This window comes from Grus americana, chromosome 5 (assembly GCF_028858705.1).
Source record: "Grus americana isolate bGruAme1 chromosome 5, bGruAme1.mat, whole genome shotgun sequence".
Lineage (NCBI taxonomy): Eukaryota > Metazoa > Chordata > Aves > Gruiformes > Gruidae > Grus > Grus americana.
In genome coordinates this window covers 10,190,663-10,205,509 of record NC_072856.1, presented here as the reverse complement: position 1 = coordinate 10,205,509, position 14,847 = coordinate 10,190,663, and the positions used below count along the sequence as shown (strand labels likewise).

The 14,847-nt window shown below is 38.8% G+C and overlaps 1 protein-coding gene across 5 annotated transcripts in view; it reads right to left on the bottom strand.

The window, feature by feature from the left end:
* SYT9 (synaptotagmin 9) overlaps positions 1-14,847 on the bottom strand; it is a 73,344-nt gene that overhangs the window by 22,509 nt on the left and 35,988 nt on the right. For all 5 annotated transcript variants that reach the window (XM_054828625.1, XM_054828626.1, XM_054828627.1 and 2 more), the window contains exon 3: positions 14,283-14,829. In XM_054828625.1, the coding sequence (XP_054684600.1) occupies positions 14,283-14,829 (547 nt within the window). The remainder of the gene's footprint in view (positions 1-14,282; positions 14,830-14,847) is intronic.

Sequence of the window (14,847 nt, the reverse complement as noted above, 5' to 3'; positions counted from 1 at the left end):
GAATTATAATAGAGGGAGGAAGGAAGAATGGCAATAAAATTACTGATAACCAGACAGCATCATTCCAGAAGTGTGAAAAAGAAGACTCCTTTCATTCTTTATTTCTCAAACCATGCCACAAAGAAAACTTCACATTTGAATAAGAAGTTGGGATTTTGGTTGTTCTTTTTTTGGGGTGGGGGGGAAAGACGGAAGAGAAGGGAGGCTCCTCTGTTTCCTCCCAGAGACGCTACTGACAATTTTGTAACAGACTGCTACGTGAAACTTGCTGACAGCATAACATGCTGATATGCTGTAGGTATCTAACCCTCTCGGGGCAAACCTCCCTGACTGACCTTCTGAATCAATGCCGTGGAACCTGTGGTGATCTAGCAACAAGGGGATACTTTTTCCACTTCTCTTAGGCAATGGCTGGAACATTTCAGTGTTTCTTAAGTGTCTTAGCTGCTGATGCTGCCCAAAAGCTCATGCAAATCCACTACCCTCTTGTCTTCGGAGACAGTTCTGGACTATCCCCATTAGGACACTTAGGCTATGCGGATGTGGTGAAGGAGAATTTATGCTGTTGCTGTGTATCATTCACCTACCTTGTAAATAAATAGAAAAATTTAATCTTGAAGCTGTTAGGCAGTTTACCAGTCCAGTACTACATGTACTTTGAAGCTCTACAGAAATAAAAAAGCTTTCAAATAAAACTGAAGACTGTGAGGAAGCAGAAGGAAGGAGAAGGAAGAAGATAGAAATCCATTTTAGAAAATGCAGACTCTGAAATCAAGTGTATCATCCAGGTGTCTACAGCGTGAGCAGGGGAAAATGTGATTGTGTAGAGTGTGATAACAGTTCTTTTTCTGTAAGATTTGTTCTCTATCAGATATGCTCGTGTTTCCCTATTTAGATGGGTACTGCAGGCAATTTTAGGACCACTTTAGTGAGCATGTTTTCTCTCTTAAAGAATACACAGAGGGTAGCGTAAGATGTGAGATAAAGACAGCACTAAATATAGAAGTGCTTTAAGTCCATAAAAGTGAGTCAACAGAACTTCCTCCTCCTAGAATACTTTTCTTTTAACTTGTTTTACTTTACACATGCTACCTGTGAAATGTATCTAGAGAGGAAAAGGATTTTTGCTGTGGCTTGTTTTACTCTCTTTCCGATGACATCATTTGCCTTTGCGTGAGGTGAGCCTGGGTGAGCTGCCCAGACTTTTACCTGGTTATGTTCATATTTAGAATAACTAGTGTTATTTTGTACATACTACCTTACAGGGAGGGAGAAAAAAGTTGCATTTTTAGAAAGTCCGTGAGTGACTTAGTAAACAGTATCTTGTGGTCACTTAGGTGTCTTCTCAAATTTTTGGTTTAATTGCCTATAATTTAAAAACTCTGATAGTTTTGAAATGAAAGAAAAGTTGTGAGTTGACTTGTCCTAAATGGTGAGTTCACTTTAGGCTCTTTGTTGCTTTGAGAACAATCGATGATTTTGAGTACTCAGTTTGACACCTTAAAAGGGCCTCACTTCAGTTTTTTGGAAGGAAGTATGATTTTGAAAGAATTTAGTATAGTTATCTTTGAGCATCCTGACTCATAACTTTTGGAGCAAGACTCCCTGAAAAGAAAGATAGTATGGTTTTTTTTGTGTGCTGCTTTAGCACTGAAAGGTTTCCTGAAATAAATTATTTTTCAGAAGAACAAAAGAGTGGCTGGATGGGGGTGAAGAGAATGAGCATCTACTGCTATATCTACTGGTTTGTTTTTTAAAAAAAATCTATATTTTGGTGAAAAAAAGTATTACGGTTATAGATAGCATGAAAAGCTTTTTGTATGTTGTTTTATAATAGCAACTGTGTTGAACGAAGTGTTTCTCATGGCTTTCCCAAGAATGCTGAAAGTATATATTGGGTAAAGTGAAGAATTTGGAAAAGGAGCTCGCAAATGAGAAACACTGCTGAGCTACTGAAAGGAATGTCAGGGGTGTTCACTGCAGAAACATGCAGAATAGAATATTCTGTTTTCATTCTATTAGGACTGTGGCAGCCAGTCAAAAGTTGACAATGTGGATGTAGAACTCGGGTCATTTCTGACGGAGAGGTTTCTGCTTTCTTCAGGACCAAATTTGATAGCTCACTTCTATTTTAGACACCAAATTTTGGAGGAGAGGGAGGAGGAGAAGATTTAAGTCTTTGCTGAGCAGGTCATTGTCATGTATTTATTTTGCAGATAGGAATAAAAGGATGGTAATTTGCTTGTTGTGCTGTTCTAGTGAATTTTCTGATGTACATCTCAGGTGATTTGTTTACATTATCCCATGTGGCTTTTGGTACTGTTTACAAGATGCTATTTCCAAATTCTAGCAAGAGGATATGCATGAAACCTGAGCTTCAGTGGGAATTCTTTCCCTGACTTTACAGTAGAGTCAAGATCTCGTCCTGAGTACTACTCATTTCTACCTGCATAAAATGTGGCTGTCCCAATAGAGTGAAGTTTATTGTTAGATTAGCATTTACTGTAAGATTCTGTGCTCAGTGGAGTACAGACATTGAAAGGTTTTAATTATTTTAAAGTGATTCCTTTCTTCCTGCTGATCATAAATAACTCTCTAGGGGGCTCAAAACCAAAGTCTGCTGTTTTCTTCCTATCTTTTTTGTACACACTTGTTTCCCTGTACTGCATACATATTTATTCTATTGTTGGGGTTGTTCAGAAGAGTTATCGTAAAGTAGATCAGATGGTTGATTAAACCACAGCTGGCTTTTAAAAATATTTATAAAACCCCAGTATGCTTTTAAAAAGAAAACACGTAAAGAGTTCTGAAATCAAATATGCAAAATACAGTATATGAATTGTTCTTTTGCTCTTCTGTGTTAACTTTCATAGTGTTTGGGTAATGGTTTCTATATGAATAGAAAATATTAGATATTGCATGATATTGCTAATCTCCTATTCACCACTCATTTAAAATAATTTCACTGCAGGAAATGGAAGAGGAAATGTTAGGTAGGAGGAGTGGTTGATTGCAGTCACTTGTACTGTGGCTGATAGTTATTGGTTGCCTGACAAGCAAGGTTACGTTTTCTGATGTTGTGATAAACTGCTATTTTTAAGATGCCAGATTTGGCCCAAGAATCTGAGTGGGGAATTTTATCCCAATAGTTCATATCATCAACTGTGAAAACCTCCAGCTGTCAGTTGTTTTCTGCTTCCCTGCCCATCACAAGCAAGATGCCATCACTAGTCGGAAATCTTCTTTCAGATGGTGCATGTAGCTTTAATTTTGAGTTTGTCTGATGAAAGGAGTAGTGAATGATGAAGCACTCACTAAGGTAAGCTCTAGCTTGTGACTACTGTCTTCTTGAGTAAACACAGCAAGGTGTTTAATCAAGCAACGAAGTCCCAGAAACATGTAGCTATACAAATCTCAAATGTCATGATACCACAGACGTTGCTAAAGCAATCTCGTCATTTGAGCCTGTCACTTCACCAAAGTACATGGTGTGAAATACTCATTCTAATTCTCTGCAAGGGAGCCATAGGAAGGCTCACACACTGCGAACGACTGCATGCTTCATTTACCCATGTGAATACTTCCAGTGACTTCAGTGGGACTAACTACAGAAGTTATTATATCTGTAATTCTAGAATTTGAGTGTGCATTGCAAATTGCCTTTCAGTGTTTGTGAGGACTGGTGCAGAATTCGGAGGTTTGCATGTGTTTGTCATTTAAACTTACCCAGACAAGCACAAAGTGATGTTGCAGCGGCCGTTGGATTTTTTCAGTAAACACTATACTTTATATGTTTTTCCTGATACACATATATCTTTCTGAATGTTTAGAGAAATGTATATGCATGAGGAGAAATTAAATAAAATAGTTAAGTTAAAACAACGATCTCTGCTTTAAAAAGGTAGTAAACTTGGGACTAATAAATCTTGACAAAAAAGCTTTTAGTCAGGTTATAGATCCCTCAGTTTTGCCATTCTTTCTTTAGCTCCACTCTCAGAAAAATAGCTGAATTGCCATGAAAGAATGATGCCTTTCTGTCCCTCTTCCCTCGGATAATTTGGCTGCCAAGTAATCTATTTTTTTACAAAGTGAAAGAACGGAAGAGTGTAGCTATGTATCTTTCTGCAATAATCTGAGCAAGGTTCTCTACAGAGCCTGGGAAGTGGCCCTCATGCTCTGAAGGGCTGGGGATTGATGACAGAAAAGCTGTCATGTACTTCTCTGAGCCCTCCCAGGGACAATTAGGGCCTCTACAATATGCGGTGTTATATTTGTTGACCATATAACCAAATCTTAGCAAAATGTATTGTGTGTCTTTTAAAGTTTCTACTGTCATTTATATCAGTTTCATTGTTCCAATCTTTTATTTCTTTCAAACTACTTGATCAGCTGCTAAAAGTCTCCTGGACTTTTAGAAGAAAAGGCAGAGAAGCTATAGATACAGATACAGGACATGTCATTCCTGCAATATGTCCTTCTCCACCAGTCATCTAAACTCTCAGCTGCAACTTCTAATGTTTTCCCCCTACAAAGACAATGGGGAGGTCTGAAGAGCCCCCTGGTGTGATTATTTAGCAAACGGTGTAGCCTTTCCCTAATTTTGGCAAGCTCTATAATTTAGCCTGTAAGTATAAAAACATGTCTCCGAAGCGCTACGGTTATGATCCAGTAATTCCTTCCTTCTGTACAGACAATATTTCATCCTCTGTAACGGGACTCTGGAAAAATCCTGGAATCCTGAATGGTTAAAGTGTGAGGTTACATCCTCTAACAAGAGTTTGAAAGAGGACAGACAAATCTTTCGGTGAGAAGAGCCTGTGTATAGTGGCACTTTCTTTTCTACCTATTTACCTGGGACACAGGTGTACTAGAAAAGATGAAGTCAAGACTGTACCCCAGCAAGCACACATTTTAGGTTGTGTAGAATGCCAGCGTGGCGGGTATGGTGTGCAGGAGATGCTTCCCAGGTAGCTGGGCTAGACCCTTCACAAATACCCAGTATGTCTTGTAAGAGTTTGGAGCACAGTTACAGTTAATCCCCAAGTAAATAATACACAATAACAAAAAAGTCCACTTACTGCTTAAATATAAGACCATGGGAAAATAACACGAGAACTGGGTAAACAGACAATACACAGAGGAAAACTGTAAAACTCTGCAATACTCTGTCTGGTGGAGAAAGATGCCTGATGGCTGTGATATCTTGTGGGGATTAAAGACTAAAAATGGCTTGAGGCTTTTCACATAAGCACAGTATGTTCAGAGGGAAGAATACTTTCAAGTTTGGCTCCAAATATTGAAACTAAATTTAAAGAGTAGGATTTTCCAGAAATTTTGATAAATCCATAAGCTATTGAAATGCCTTCTGTGACCTCTGCTAGAAAAAAAGACAAAGTAAGCATTCCCAAAACTGTTCAATAATTAAATGCATGTTTGAAGTGATTTTTTTTTCCCCCTGCCTGGCTAAATACATGTTTAAATTGAAAGTTATATAACCCTGTAGAAAAAAGGCTTCAGTACAGTCTAATCTGAAATTATGTGCAGAATGGTTACAGCCAGGATCACCTTAATACAACTATTTTAGCCTTAACACTGTGTGGGTGCTCTTTGCTCATCTTGAAGAATTGCTGCCTATGAATTGTAAAATGCTACAGCAATTTTTTTGTGTGTATGTTTGCGGCTCCCACCAACGATTTTGGATGGTATAATTGAAGGACGGGCTTGGCTGACTGGGATCACATTTTGGCTTTGCTTTCTGCGCCGCGTGTATGTTACTGTGAGCTGTTTCACTGACGGCTATTTCTGAGAGCCTTGTTTAGAGAGAGATTTCTGGAAAAAAAGAATTGGCAGAGGAGGGTGAGATGAAAGGAGAAGGGGGATGTGTACAACAGGGATAGTTACAGACTCTTCCACTAATCTAGAAAAACAGGAATTTAGGATTGGGTCTGACCTTTTTTAGCATGCAGTTAATGTGTGGAGGAAAATGTTCTTCATGCACTATTGCTGTTCCGGGACTGTTGCACCAGGGAAACATGTATGATACAAAGACGAAGAGAGAGCTCAAGAATATGCAGCATTGATGGGCAGGGGAAGAACCAGTGTGGAAACCAGGATTTCAATTTCATAAGGAATTTTGAGTTATTTCCATTCTGAAGCAGAATATCCCTCACTTGACTTGAAACATTTTGCTTTGATAAAAACCAGGATGTTTAGTTCCTATTTCAATTTTCAAAATATTTTATAATATTGCAATAGAAGGGCATCCCAAGTGAGAAATCAAAACAACTTATTCTGAAATTTCAGTCTTCTCAAAATACTGACTTTATTTTTTTTAATTCCTTAGTTGAAATGCTTCCATTTTTGCTACTTTTTTTTGGCTTTATTTTTTACTTTTTTTCTTTTGTTTGTTTGGGGTTTTTTTGTTTGTATGCATGTTTTTTGTAGAGAAATCTCCAGACTGAAAAAGCTCACTTGGAAACTCGGATGGCCATACTCCCAGGTTCTCTAAATTTCAAGTGGTACGTACGCATATACACAATTCTCTGAATTATCATTTTCTTAAACTAGTCCCAATACCCCAATAAATGTTAGCTGAGGCTTCAGTGATATTACAAGGTTCATCCTCTTTCTGACGATGTCTGTGGAGTTATAAGGCTGTTAGGTCATCACTTGCACTGAATAGTCACCATTATTTCTAGAGCCCAGCTTGGAGTGCTTGTACCACTGACTTGGGACCAGCCTAGCTGCATCTCAAACTTCAATACTCTTCAAGGCATTTGACTTTTGTTTACTTCAGACCCTTCCCACGTTCTGTTGAGTATTATTCTTAGTTACCCAGTTGCTCCAAACAGAATTAGGCATCTGCTGCCTTTAAGTTTTCTGAAAACACATGCCAATATTTTATCTCTACCCCATATAACTGTATATAACTGTATCTGTCCTTTGTTTAGCCATGCTGAGTGCTGCCTCCTAAGCATTTAAACATATTTCCTGACAAATCTTCTCCTACAAAGTAATTAGAAAATCATTAGATTAAAAAAGAAACAAAAAGACAAAAGGAAAAGCCCAGGTTTTAAAATGAACCCATTTAAATATGTGGCTATTAAAAAAAAAAAGGTAAAAACCGTACGAAAAATACTGTTTGCAGCCGTTCTCCAATGTACAATGACTACTATACCTGTTGTGCTGATGCTGAAGGCTAATTAATTTCTTCTTCATCCTTACTGTGGTGATCCTTAGAAATCTGAAGGATTAAAGATCTATGCCTTTTCAGCATCTTTTGGCTATGAAATGATTCATTACACACGGACTTTTTTTTTTCTGTACATGTGATTAAGTAAGCACAGTCAGAAAAAATCATGAAAGAAAGAGTGAACTTTGTGACTTGGGAGAAGATGAATATCCATTGATCCTCTTGAAGGTAATTATGCTTTCTGTATTTTTTTGAATACCTCTGGGTTTGGTTGCGGGTTTTTTTTTTTAAATAAATCTAAAATTTAAGTGAGGTGAATCTTATCTCTTGTGTTTACTGACTTAATCTGTCTAACCATGAAATAGTTGTTGTTGCTCCTGGCATGCTTCTGGCATGCTTTAACGCGGGCAAGATACATGGGTTTGCAAATCTATCTCTTCTAGAGAGACTTGCATTTGCAAATCAATTAAATAGGTACTTGTCCACATCAACACCTGATTGCCTCCCTGATGCCAAAGCCTATCCGTTTTAAACAAATGGAATGTCAGGTTAATACCAGATATGTTTTCTGTATCACAAAAAAAAAAATCAGCTAATGTTTCTTGTTTACTGCTGCAGTCCAAAAGAGTAGATATGGCACTTAACATTGATGGTTTGGATTTAAATTCATACACAGAGCCAGAGATTTTGGTTGTTTCTGTTCCTTCTCAAACTGTTGACTCAAAAATTTTGGTTAACCATTGTAAACATTTCAAATGCTTTTCTGAGATCTTACTCAATGCCATCGCTTTTCTAAACCCAGCAACTTGCCAAAACAGGAATTTTAGAAATACTGGCTAAAACATCTTGACAAGCTAAACATTTTTTGAAAGTGGAGTAGGTGGACTTAGTTGACTTACTGCCAGCTACAGTATCTGCACGCTGTCGGAGAAGATAAGCATCGCTACACAGAGTGGATTAAGGCTGGTGCCAGGAATCTGCAGATTCTGGACCTGGTCTCATTTCTGCTATTAAAGAGTATCATGTCTTAAGCAAGTCACATCCTTTTGCCTGAGTCTGTTCCACTGTCCATGAATTAGGGACAGTAACAACTTCTTTCAAGGAAGAAAGTTTATTTTCCTCATTTTGAGGGTGTAAACCCTAAGGATTATGACCTGCACCTATGCATATGCATTTGGCATACATTAATTTGCTCACAGCCTCTTAGCAGGAGCGGTCCTGAGCAGTACAACCTCTGAGGAATTTTTTTTTCAGTTTGAGGACAGAATAGTTTTGAACTGCAGAAAATCTGGTAGGTTTGGTCAGGTTTCAGAATTTTAGACTTTTATTATGCTCTCTATAAACAACTGATTGAAATAATTTAGTCTCTTTTTGTCTCTCTTCCACACATACTGTGGTTGGCATTAACATCTCTGAAACAGGGAACTTGAAACTTCCTTCTCGTGGTGTTATGATTCCAGTTGTATCTCAGTTATACAACATGAATGCCTAAAAATACAAATTCTCAAATCTTTCTTTCTTGGCCAAACTTGAGAACAGCATCAGTGAACAACTACCATTTCTAGAATGCAGAATTTAAAATATTTATTTATTTTTATTCAAATATTTATTTATATTCTTTTATGACCATCCTACTTTTTAACTCTCTGTCAAAACACTAGCATGTATACCAACATGCAACTTAAATTCTTTTTTTTTTTTAAATATGGTTTTGTTTACTGCTTCTGTGCAAAAAGAATTCAGCATTATCTGACACACTGTTGTTTTCTTGACCACTACACATACCCTAAAAGAGCCTGAAGATTCTTAAAACCAGATGCAATGAATTTCTTGGCTTTGCAACTTCTAGCATATTCTGGCTCTTTCTGCATGTGAGAGTAAACAACTTGATGTACAGCTTGTGTTTCTTTATAGCTTTGAACTCTCCATAACTATCTTCTGGGTTTTCAGCAAACCATACACATTTTCACACGAGTATGTGACATGTTACTTCTCAAATTCTATACGTATTACCCAGGGTTTTCTTTCTGTAATCTTTTCTCTCTTTCTTTCAGAAATATTTTTCTTTATTTTCACTCTCCTTTTATACCCTGACATATTGTTATTTTAACTTTGGGGGCTGGATGCTACACTCTTCAACGCTTAGCTAGAAACAAAAGCGAGAATACTTCAAAATAGCCATATTCAAAACAGAGTAACCTTCTGAAGCCTTTGTAGTACTTTGATTGCAGATAAAGAATAAACCAAGCAATTCTTGAGAAAAGGTTTTCCTTTCTGAGTCCACAGCACGTTCTGCAAGTGAATACTTAGCATCTTCTGAAAGCGAAGATTCTCCTTTATCTGAAATGGACTATCTGACAGCTTCTTGTCCTTCATAATTGTTTATTTTGTGACAAAGCCATGTATTTTTGCCTGATCACATTTGAGTTTGAAGATGGCAACCAAGGAAATATTAACAACTCTTTTCTCTTCAAAACATGCCATCAGTCTACAAACATTACAAAAACAAACAAACAAAAAATCCCCAACCCAAACACCGAATATGTTTTAGAGGCTACTAAACAAAACATACCAACTACTGAAATGGCCTAAAAATAAAGAGTATCTTTTTTTCTTGATGAGCCAGAAACCAGTGTAATCTGTCTGGTAGATATACAAGAAGCTTATCTAGTTCATTTCATGTTCGTCTAAGTTGATCCACTTAATTATTTCTTCCATTAAACAGCCCACTGCTGCTTTTTTTCTGGTTGGAAAAAGTGTCAGTGTTACAGGAGAGAGATTTTATGCTCAAAGCACCTGGGATTAGAAGAACAATCATTTTGATATTGGAGATTTGCGTTTGGAGGCAGATTGCTTCTGAGCGTGTAGAAAATTTTTATGCTGACATGCGTCTGTGTTATGAAATAATTTCAAACTCTGGGATGGCAGCAGATGTTATAGTCCAAAGAATCAAAACTGTTGGTTTTGGATAAAAAAATCTTCCAGTGTTATTAGAAAACAGAAGAAAGCACATGGCATAATAGGTCAATTTAATGGCATTGTTTGCAGTAAAGCTGACATTTCAGGCATAATCTGCAGTGCTCACTTGAAGTAGGCCATTTTGCTGGGCAGAGAAGGATTTGATACATTCTTTTATATTACTGTGTCAAATTGGATTAGAACATAATAAAATGGAGAATGTAAAATAAAGGCCTTTGGGATCGCTGGTTATGCAGTGTAATAGGATGCACGAGGAATTAAAATGAATGTACTCTTCAGAAACATGACAAACTTGACGTGTGTAGTTGTGTGGACCTTCCCTTTTTCTAGTACGTGTCCTTGGTTCATCCTTCCTGTGCTGCACTCTTTGTTGATCTACATCGAGTGAATTTCCTTCCATAAGTTTGCCCAGCATTCGTCTGTTCTGTAATTATTATTATTTGAAACAACGAGACATTCAAAGACAAAATGATTGAAAACCTGCTTGATACAGTTGATACAGTTTCTGTTTGCAACCATAATCTGTCCAATGGTGCTCCAAACTGCTAAAATTTATTTCAGAGATTCACTAACACTGCCTGCTGGCCTGGTCTGGAGTGCAGCCACAGGAGTATTCCCTTCAGCAGCTTCACCGAGTAGCCCGTAGGCTTCAGCTTCTGCTGTCAGTCTGCGAGATATCTAAGCTACACAGACAAGAAAATGTGCTGAAACTTGGTTTCTTAAATGATGCTTGGTGGGTTTCTAGTAACATTATGGAGTAAGTTCTAACCTTTGAAAATTTGGAAATGTTAATTAGTAAGATGAGTACTCTACACTTTCATTTATCTGATACTTTTATCTCAGAACTCACATTAGCCAAAATTGGATTGTGTCTCCTATGTACTATGAGTCATTTGCTTTGAAAAGGTCTCTGTTAACTGAAAAGCCAGTGACAAGTCTAGATGGCAGGGCATGTGTTCTCTTTGGGTAAATAGGGTTGCACTTCACACAGGAATTAATATTAGTAGGAATTAATAAATGACTCATGTTTCACTCCTGAATTTAATTTCAGAGATTACAGAAAATCTGAATACAAACTCTATGCCACATCGTTTTTGAAATCTGGAAAGGGAATGATGAATATGCTCAGGCACATGGAAAATAAGGAGGCAATTGGTGACAGCCAACACAGCTCACTAAGGGCAAATCGTGCCTGACAAACTAGGTGGCCTTCTGTGATAGGGTTATGGCGTTGGTGGACAAGGGAAGAGCAACTGACGTCATCCACCTGGACTTCTGCAAGGCATTTGACACTGTCCCGCATGACATCCTTGTCTCTCAATTGGAGAGACACGGATTCAATGGATGGACCGCTCGGTGGATAAGGAATTGGCTGGATGGTCGCACTCAAAGAGTTGTGGTCAATGGCTCAATGTCCAAGTGGAGAACAGTGACCGGCACTGTTTAACATCTTTGTCGGCGGGATGGACAGTAAGATTGAGTGCACCCTCAGCAAGTTTGCCGATGACACCAAGCTGTGTGGTGTGGTGTGGTGTGGTGTGGTGTGGTGTGGTGTGGTGTGGTGTGGTGGACACACTGGAGGGAAGGGATGCCATCCAGAGGGACCTTGACAGCTGGAGAGATGGGCCCGTGCGAACCGCATGAAGTTCAACAAGGCCAAGTGCAAGGTCCTGCACGTGGGTCAGCGCAATCCCAAGCACAAATACAGGCTGGGCAAGGAATGGATTGAAAGCAGCCCTGAGGAGAGGGACTTGGGGGTATTGATTGATGAGAAGCTCAACATGAGCCAGCAGTGTGCGCTTGCAGCCCAGAAAGCCAACTGTATCCTGGGCTGCATCAAAAGAGGTGTGACCAGCAGGTCGAGGGAGGTGATCCTGCCCCTCTACTCGGCTCTTGTGAGACCCCACCTGGAGTACTGCGTCCAGCTCTGGGGTCTCCAGTACAAAAGAGACATGGGGCTGTTGGAGAGAGTCCAGAGGAGGGCCACGAAGCTGATCAGAGGGCTAGAGCACCTCTCCTGTGAGGACAGGCTGAGAGAGTTGGGATTGTTCAGCCTGGAGAAGAGAAGGCTCCGGGGAGATCTAATTGCGGCTTACCAGTACCTGAAGGGGCCTACAGGAAAGATGGGGAGGGACTGTTCATGAGGGAGTGTAGTGACAGAACAAGGGGTAATGGGTTTCAGCTGAAGGAGAGTTGATTTAGATTAGATGTTAGAAATTAATTCTTTACTGTTAGAGTGGTGAGGCACTGGAACAGGTTGCCCAGAGAGGCTGTGGAGGCCCCATCCCTGGAAGTGTTCAAGGCCAGGTTGGATGAGACTTTGGGAACGTGGTCTAGTGGAGGATGTCCCTGCCCGTAGCCGGGGTGTTGGAACTAGATGATCTCTGAGGTCCCTTCCAACCCAAACCATTCTATGATTCTATGATTAAAAAGAAAATACCAAAGATTATCTTTTGCCTAAGTTAAAGCATGGAAAAAGGACTAGTACATATCAAAGTAACTCCAGCGTGCATGTGCATTCAACTTTCAGTTGATTGTAAAACTGAAAAGTTGAACTTGGGACACTTAATGCTGTATGAAGGCAGGCTTTCACTTGGAATAACTGTCATCTGCTCTGTCAGATTCTTATTTTTCCCTTGCAGTTGAAAAGCAGTAACTTTTCATAGAAAAGCCAGGTTCATCCTTCTCTGACACCGAGTGTCCATGTCCCCACCTGTACCTCAAGTGAGGGAACTGCTAGTGCTGCTGCTGCAGTTCCATCCTAGTGTGGAAGAGGATTGTGCAGCGGGTGCACAGCATGTTCCACACACGGATACGTAACACTAAGAACACTGAGAAATCACCTTAAAACAAGGACAATATCAATTTACAAAAAGAAATTCCAAATAAAAGAATGGATTTCATCCATTTGGTCTGTAACACGGGCATGCTACCAGACCACAGAGGTGTAAGGTGAGGGTCTGAATTCAGGAAAGTATTGGTCTCAGAACATCCTTTACTTTTCAACAGCTTCTTACACTCAGTTAAGCATACGCTTAAATGCTTTCTGGAACTGAGGTCTAACAAACTTACCCTTTGATCTTACTGTTAATGATCTTTGGTTTATTTGACTCTAAAACGTGCACTCCATTTGAGTATAGTTTGACATAACAAATGAAATGTTTACTGACTAGGAGCTTCACCTTTGTGGATTTCTGTAATGTATCATTCTCATTGAAGGTCTGTTCTCCATAGGATGCACGTGATTAATTTCTAATAGCATTACAAGGAGGTTGGCTCATGCTTTGAGAAGAGAAGAAAGCTCTTTCTTTTCCAAAAGTAATTTTTGTGGTTCTGTACCTAATCACTAATGGGATACCTGCATAGAATTTGATACCAGAGAGTTTGGGACAACAGAAATATAGTTATTTTATAAGTTTTCAATTTCCTTGTGTAACAAAGTGATGCCAAACAAAGAGTTAAACCAATTCAGTGTGTTTCATTGCTTTCATGGAACATGTGCTGAGGTGCTTGTTATGTTTTTAAGCTTGTATAAGCTTTGTAGTTTATAGGCTTTATAGCTTTTGTAGCTTTAATTTTTATAGGCTGACCGATGACACTTGTGTTTTGGACAGCATTGTCTGCGCTCTGTTTGCCCAGATTACAGATGGTGGTGTGATCTCACTTTATGAGAATATAGTCTCTAGAAGGACTGAAGATCACTACATAAGAAATCTTGAATCTGCAGTTCTGGCTGATTCGTATGCTGTAATTTATGTGGTAAATAATTTGAAACACAGACAGACAGACAAAATAAGAAAAGGATTATTTCCTTAAGTAAATTTTAGATTAAGTGAGATTAAGAGAAAAACATTCTCCAGCTTTTCCACCCTATCAGTAGGGCAATGACTAAGCCTACTATCTCCTACGTAAGACATTCTTCAACATATCCAAAGAATGAGAAATGAGGACTGAAAACGTACTGTCAATTTCCTTGGATTAAGGTCAAATCTTGAGAGAGAATGGATTATTTTCCTTCATAAATTTATCAGACACTTTTAAGTTATAACCAGATTAAGGAAATAAAATCAGAAACAAAAAATATCTCAAAAAGAAAGATTATAATACTTACATTGGTGACATATTCAATATCCTTCCAAATATTACATTCCCTGGGAAAATCTGCCAAATCTAAAAAATTATCCACTATCACTTGGCCAATCAAGTCATGCCTGGAGAATCTGTCAAAGTCATACACAGAGAAATGGAGTTTCCTTGCGTTCAGATCATTGTATGGGACAGTAAATAAAAAAACTTCATCAAATACTGGATTTAGGGTCTTTCTGTGCACTTTAGTCTGGTGTTTTGTTTTCCTATCAGGAAGCAGATATATCTTCACATATGGATCCGAAGTTCCAGAGAAGTCCTTTGCTGGCAGGTTGATGGCCTTGTGTATCTTCACTATCAGCTGCTCTAAATCACAATCATATTTCAGAATAAAGTTCAGTTTTCCACATGCCTTGCTATTACTCCTCCGGCCATCATCTGTGTCCACTGATCTTTGTTTATATAGCTCTGGCTTAATGCGGCCAATCCCCGTCAGCTGCTCCTGTTTCTGAACCTGCTGGATGTTGAAGTCAGGGTTGGAGAGGTTGAGCTGTCTTCGGATTGAATTATGCCTTAAAAGAAATAATTGA